Source organism: Callospermophilus lateralis, chromosome 2 (assembly GCF_048772815.1).
Source record: "Callospermophilus lateralis isolate mCalLat2 chromosome 2, mCalLat2.hap1, whole genome shotgun sequence".
Taxonomy (NCBI): domain Eukaryota; kingdom Metazoa; phylum Chordata; class Mammalia; order Rodentia; family Sciuridae; genus Callospermophilus; species Callospermophilus lateralis.
This window is the reverse complement of record NC_135306.1, coordinates 27,511,994-27,519,600: the sequence shown is the minus strand read 5'-3', so window position 1 is coordinate 27,519,600 and position 7,607 is coordinate 27,511,994. Positions and strand designations below refer to the sequence as shown.

Genomic DNA, 7,607 nt, shown 5'->3' with positions numbered 1-7,607 from the left:
TGATGGTAGGTAGTATTACCTATCTTTCAGTGCCTCTTTCTTCATTAGCAAAATTAATATACTATCCCTGCTGTTACTGATTCCAGGACATGTTCTAAAAATTTAAAAAATAATAATAATTGGAGAGAAATGAATAGATATAATACATCAAAAATTCAGATGTACCCAAGTCATGTCCTCATATGAACTCTGTAGATGACAAGGACACATGAAGATGGGGAATTATTCTGCAGTGACTGAATTCTTTCTAATGGGGCTTTCTCAATACCCAGAACTACAGCGTTTTCTCTTTGTGCTCTGCCTCATCATGTACAAGATTATCCTACTAGGAAACAGTCTCCTCATTATCATCACCATCCTGGATCCTCGCCTCCATACTCCCATGTACTTCTTTCTTGGAAATCTCTCATTCTTAGACATCTGTTACACATCATCAACTATTCCCCCAATGCTTATTATATTTATGTCAGAGAGAAAATCCATCTCCTTTCTTGGCTGTGCTCTTCAGATGGTTATCTCCCTTGGCTTGGGCTGCACAGAATGTATCCTCCTGGCTGTGATGGCCTATGACAGGTATGTAGCCATCTGCAACCCACTGAGGTACCCCATCATCATGAACAAGGTGTTATATATACACTTAGCAGTGTGTTCCTGGACTATAGGCTACATGATCTCCTTAGTGCAAACAGTCATGGCAATGGTGTTGCCTTTCTGTGGTAACAATGTTATTGATCATCTTACCTGTGAGATCCTGGCTCTTCTAAAACTTGTGTGCTCAGATATATCAATGAATGTGCTTATTATGGCAGTAGGCAGTATTATTTTATTGGTAATTCCTCTGCTGTTAATTTTTGTATCCTATATTTTCATTCTCTCTTCCATCCTAAAAATTAATTCTGCGGAGGGGAGAAAAAAAGCCTTTTCTACCTGTTCAGCCCACCTGACTGTGGTGATCTTATTCTATGGGTCAGCCCTTTTTATGTACACAAAACCCAAGTCAAAGAACACCAAAGTATCTGATGAAATCATTGGACTGTCTTATGGAGTGATAACCCCAATGTTGAATCCCATCATCTATAGCCTGAGGAATAAGGAAGTAAAAGAGGCTGTGAAGAAAATTTTGAACAGATACTTGCATCTAACAAAAATATGAAAGGCCTTGAAACATGTGATTCTCTCAACACGGGATCAGATCAGGTGTTTTGTAGTCACAGAAAAAGTCTGCTTGTAAGGCCATACATGGGACTCCGTTCTTTTCAACATGGAATGCTCATATAAAGCTTCTGAATATTTGTCTTATCTGCAGTCTCTCTATGTGCACAGCTCCTCTAATTAGTCCCTATAACCTTTCCATCATATAAATCTTATCCTCTCTGCCCTCTGCTATTTTTCACTCTCTCCTATTTCTCCTTTTTTTCCATCCTCTCCTCTCTCCATCACCTATTTCATTTCTCTTCCTCCCTTTTGTCCTCTTAGTCTCCTTTCTCAGTCATTTTAAATGGAACATGTATTGTTTTGGGTATTTATTTATTTATTTTATCTTGCACAGTCTCTTCTGGTGAAAGTTTTCTTCTTTGGTGAGCCAACAATCCCCCCCTTGAAGTTTGTGTGGTTCTGGACAGGGTTGATCCAATGTTTTGCAAATAGTGGTAAGCAATGAACATTGGCCTAGTCAATTAACAACAAAAATCCTTCTTGCCAAAGTCAGCATGTTAAGTGAGAAAATCCAAGAAAATTGAACTCAATCCAAGATTACTGTCTCCTAATGAGAAAAAAGGGAACACTTCCTGCTCGAGTTGCTAAATAGGTAGAGTATGTGTCTGGAGCCAGTCTTTGCCTTTACATGGAGAAATCCTAAATGAAAGATAAAAGATGTGAGAAGGAGGGGGAGAGGATGTCTTATGCAGTTATTTTAACTCCTTGATTAACCTGTATCAAAAATCAAATTCACAAATGTTCTTTAGTTATATGAGTAAATAAATTATATCTCTATTAAAAACTAACTTTCGATTGGATTCTTAATTACTTACAATCATATAGTCATAATTAATGTATTCCTTCTCTCCCTCTCCATTCTTAATTTTGAAGCAGAAATTACAAAGATAGATAATTTAATAGTCCCGAGTTCTCCAACACTCAGGGGTCCTCCTTTTTCTTTCATTAACCTAAATTATGATCATATGATTTCTGTTCTGTATGCAATTAAATACTCTAGTCACCTCCCCAATATTCCTAAGCAGTGTTTATATTTTCCTACATTCTGGTTTTCATTTTTGCCCCAGATTATTATTCTAAACTTTACCTCTATTCCTCTGGTAATCTTATATGCCTCTTTGTTTTAAAACCCTCAACAGTACATTTTGCCCAGAAAGAATAGGCATAACTCTCCTAAATACCCATATCTAAAGATCACTATATTTAACATCTTTCTTTAGATTGAAAAATAAGATCAATAACACAGCAAGCAAAAATAGAAATATTAAATGTCATTGTTTTCTTTTATTTCTTAGCCAAGCCAATGCCCATGGCCCCTCTCAAGTCTATTTTCCTCTTTATCACTTTCCTGCTCCAGATGGATAGTGTCTATTCATTTTTAAGAGAACAATGCTTACTCAACAGGAAATTGGGCCTTAATGATTTTAAAATATTGAAGTCCAATCTACAAGAACCTTGAATGATGAGTTCTGTTTGAAAATGTATCAAGCTGCACACTTAGGATTTGTCCACTCTCAAAAAAAAGATCCAATAAAGAAATACACAACCCATTGCCTGCCTCACATTATGAATATTAGGATAATCATCACAGCCCTTCTAAAACTAGGATCTACATGATTCATTCTTAACAAAGGAAGAACCATGATTGGAATCTAGCAATCCAAAGCACTTCTAACATCCTTTATTTGAGTTTCTTATAAGCTCCAATACTACAGCAATATTTTTAAAAATCCCCTTGCATTTCAGCTCACACTGCTCTGGAGCATCTCCTTCCATCATTTCCTAAGACCAGCCTTCTTACAGTTTCCACCCTTTCTTTTCCCATCCCACACTTCCTTGATCAGGATATTCTTTTTATGTAAAACAGTGTGTGCTCTGAGGGCAAAGGATTTAAAGGAACATTTTTATCTTCCTATATTTACTTATCAACACAAATCTAGCTTTTTTCACCACACTACACAGATGTTATCTTTTACCACTCTATTAACTTTTCCAAGAAGAAATTATTTCTTTCTCTTCTATTCTAACATAGGTTTTTAGTGTGCCGCTATTACATTTCTTGTTATATGTTTTATATTTATTCAATGTAGCATAGTTGGAGGAAGGGCTTACAAGTCAAGAAGAAATGATTATGAACTACAGTTTACTAGAATTATGAACTGTCATGTATTAGACTCTACATTTCCCAAGAACTAAACGTTGAATTTAGTACCTAGCTGGGGGCAGGGAGGGGGTTGTGAGGACTAAATTTAAAAATGCAAAATGTTTTATTCGATGCTTTTCTAATGTCATGCAAGAAAAATACACATTTGTCATACATTTGCCCATATACACCTATCTCTTCTAATAAACTGAATTTCCTGAAGGCACGATATGAAAGTAATCTTTGTTTAAAAGACCTTTGGTGTCCAGAAAAAAATATGCATTTATTGTGAATGTGTTGAATAAATGAATGAATGTATGACTGTCTTTCTTATGCTGGAGGTAAATAAGGATATTTGCAATTGCCCAAATAATCCCTACAAGTGTAATCAACCTATAACACCTCTAACTACCATGCTAGGGTTGTGGCTCAGTGGTAGAACACTTGCCTAGCATGTGTGAGCCACTGCCTTCAATTCTCAGCACGACACATAAATAAATGAATAAAATAACAGTCCATTAACATCTTAAAAAAAAAACTCCATCTGCCTCTCAAAACTGTCTCTTCTGACTTAAAGACTTCTTAAAAATCCTAGCACAACTCTCATCTCTTTCCACTAAGTTAAATTTCTATAGCAAACTATTTAGGCTTTGCAATATTTATTATGTTAAGATTTATATTCTTTTCACAATAAACCTGCTATTTATTGAAATTTTACTAGGGGAAAAGCCTATGACTTGTTTGGTCTTGTAATCCCACAATTATTAACAAAGTGGGCTTCAATGAATACATTAACTGTATCATTTTATACTGCCTTTTAAAAAAATTTTTTAGTTATACTTGGACACGATACCTTTATTTTACGTATTCATTTTTATGTGGTGCTGAAGATCAAACTTAGCACTTCGCTCATGCTAGATGAGCACTCTACCACTGAGCCACGACCTTAGCCCCTTTATAGTGACTTTTTGTATTAAGTTTATTTACTTGGGAGAATTTCATTTTCATAGAATATGGGAAGTATGACTATGATATAAGTAATACATACAATGACTATAGCAAAAATCCTGGCTAAACTAAACTGCCTTGTTTTATATATAGTTTTGGTTTTGGTTTGTTTTTTAATTCTGAGCATTAGAAGATTGACTGTTAACAGATTGGTACAGTCTACCTAATCCATTTACACATACATATAATCACTGAACTCATTACAGAGCATTATACATACATAACTTGACAATAACCAAAATAAAAAGACATTAATATGAAGAACAATGAGTCCTATATCTGTACCTCAGCCTTAAGATCTAGCATTATAGGCATTTTAAATATAACCATCCCAAAAAAGAACATTGATTTTCCTATCCTCAAACTATTTCTCAAGTCTTGCTCATCTCAGGAAGTACAGCATTACACAGGAATGCCCATAACCCACCAGCACAATTTAGAGTGATCACCTCCACTGCTACCATAGTATTCCAAGCCACATGGTCTTACCTATGCTAATACAAAGGCTTCTCAAATCCCATTACAGACTTTTGTTCTTCCACAATTCCACTTTTGTTCTCCCACAATTTATTCTTTACATAGCAAACAGAGTTTTGTTTTTAGAATAGCACATACTTAAGTCATAGAACAGATACAAATCTAACAATGGTATTTTTAAAATCACTATAGTGGCTGTCATTGTGGGGGAGAGGTTATTTCAGGTATCAACTGGGCTGGGGCATGAGGGAACTTTTCAGAAGTTATATTATGTTCTATATGTTGATAGGCATTTCAGTGATGCAGACATGCATTTGTCAGAACTTTGTTACATTCACAATTGTTGAATATAATTAATTAAATGATAAACTAAATAAATATTAAACCTTAGTTAATAATAAACATACTGAACTATTTAGAGAAAAGTGCAATGATATCTATAGTTTGCTTAGAAATACACCCGAAATATAACTGGGAAATAATGGAAAGATACAGAGATAGATAATACATAGAATGATATAATTAAATTTAGTAAAATATTCATGGTGGAATCTAGTTGATGGGTATATGATGTGTAAAAACTTTTTCACTTTTTCTTTATGCTTCAAATTTTCATAATATGGTATCCAAAGATATATCATTAATCTGTCAAGAATATACCTCTTGAAAGAATTTTGTATCCATAAATGAGACAAGGACAGAATTTGGATACTAAATGATATCATTATAAATTCTCTTAAACTTGGTTTAAGAAAAAATTCTACTATTTTAAAAGGGAAAACTTTTTAATAGATTATTTACAACTCTTACAAGAGTGAAATTAAAAATAAATTTTATTGGTCCCTTTGAAACTTAATTTCCTATACTGAATTCTTGTCAGAGTTTCAGTTGCTAATCCTTGGGGAATGAGCTCAAGGGGAGAAGGAAAGTGAAGAAAAGAAATAGATAAGAAAATTTACTAGAATCAAGTTCTAAGATAATAAAGAAAAGTGAAAACAACAAATTTCTTTGATATGATATGTTGATGATGGTGGTCATTCATGTGTCTTTGGCTATTTCTAACAGAACTAGTGATTCCCCAGGCATATCAGACTGAATAGATATTAGCATTTGGCTTTAAAGTTGGCTCTTCCTACAGAATTTATTTTTTAAGTATACTTATTGAATACAATTAAAGTCAAGAAGTTTTGATGGTGCCATTCATATATCCACAAGATATTTGCCTGTAAACCTTGTAACACTGCTACCCTTAAAACAATCAAGTTACAATAGATGAACCCTAGATAGGGCAGAGGGGTGGGAGGGAATGGAAAGAGGCATGGGGTAATTTAATTAATGATGGTTGAATGTGATGATCATTATTATCCAAAGTACATGTATGAAGACAGGAATTGGTGTGAGTATAATATGTATACAAACAGAGATATGAAAAATTGAGCTCTATATATGTAATAAGAATTGCAATGCATTCCACTGTTATATATAAATAATAAATAAATAATATAAAAAAGCATTAAGGAAAAGTAAAAAAAAAATCAAATTACATAATCACATTTCCTGGAGCCTTCTCTGACCTGGAACCTGAATGAAAAATAAGTTGAATTTAATTCAAACAAACTATAAGTTAGATGAACTGTTACTATTCCATGCTACTCATGTTCTCACACCAGATATGTGACAAACATTTTTATAAATGTGAGTTACTATTGGGTAAGGCTAACATAAATGAACAGTGGTTATATTATAATAATAATAATTCCGGTGATTACATAACACAGGTGTTAGTATGTAGGTGTATTATATATCATTATTTAAAATGAGAAATGAGACTACTCAACATATTGAACACTAATGGTGTTAGTGATGAAAGGCCTACTAAGTATGAATTTTATGCTCCTGATAAAAGTTAAAATTTCCAAGTGTTGAGAAACAGCAAAAATGAAAAAGTCAGTGACTGAAAAACAAGTGAAATAAATTACTTAAGACATTAATCAAGACAATTTGATGGCAAAGACTATATAATATAATAATCTAAATTCAGAAGGAATAATGTCTTTGTGAGAAATGCATGAAGATTTAGGTATCTTAATGTCTTTTACTCTCTCATACAATGGAATGGTATTCAGGAACAAAAAAGCAAACATATAACCCCAATGCAAATACCACAATAATTATATAAGAGTCATAAAGCAAAACAGATTTTATTGAACTAAGACAGAAAATTTTACCATGTTTTTAAACCAGTTGTCTCACTATAATAGTGAAGTCATAAGAATGATTATGTAGAAGTATATGGTGTGTACAAAACTACATGTTTCTATATGTATACTATGACATTGGTATTTGCCTTACATCTCTTCTTTAAGATACCAAATTAAAAAATAAAGAATTTACTTATTAGCTTTAAAACATAATGAATAAAATGATTTAAAACATAATGAATAAAATGATAACACCTAGAATAAGCTAGAATATGCAAGTATATAAGCATGTTTATAAATAAGCAAAATGTAATGGTAAAAATAAATGCCTAAAAGGAAACCTGGAAATTGGTCTAAAGACGGTCATGATGCTTCCCACATAAAATACTTATTCTAGTTTTTTTTAAAACTGAAGCTCAGTCTGCTCTTAATAGTGAATGATCTTATTATGTATTAATATCATATAATAGCATCTATTTTCTCAGATGCGTCAAAATGATAAAAAATGTCAGCAATGAACACAAAGCCTCAAGTCAATGGAATAATTTCTTCAAATTATCCAA

At 33.0% G+C, this 7,607-nt stretch overlaps 1 protein-coding gene across 1 annotated transcript; it reads left to right on the top strand.

Moving 5' to 3' along the window:
• The first annotated feature begins 208 nt into the window (after positions 1-208).
• LOC143390788 (olfactory receptor 13D1-like) lies at positions 209-1,153 on the top strand. The gene has a single exon (XM_076843217.1). It carries the CDS (start codon positions 209-211, stop codon positions 1,151-1,153), a length of 945 nt encoding a protein of 314 aa, XP_076699332.1.
• Positions 1,154-7,607: the final 6,454 nt, after the last annotated feature.

Excerpts from the sequence above, each read along its gene's own strand:
- LOC143390788 (XM_076843217.1), top strand. The coding sequence starts at position 209 with ATGAAGATGGGGAATTATTCTGCAGTGACTGAATTCTTTCTAATGGGG.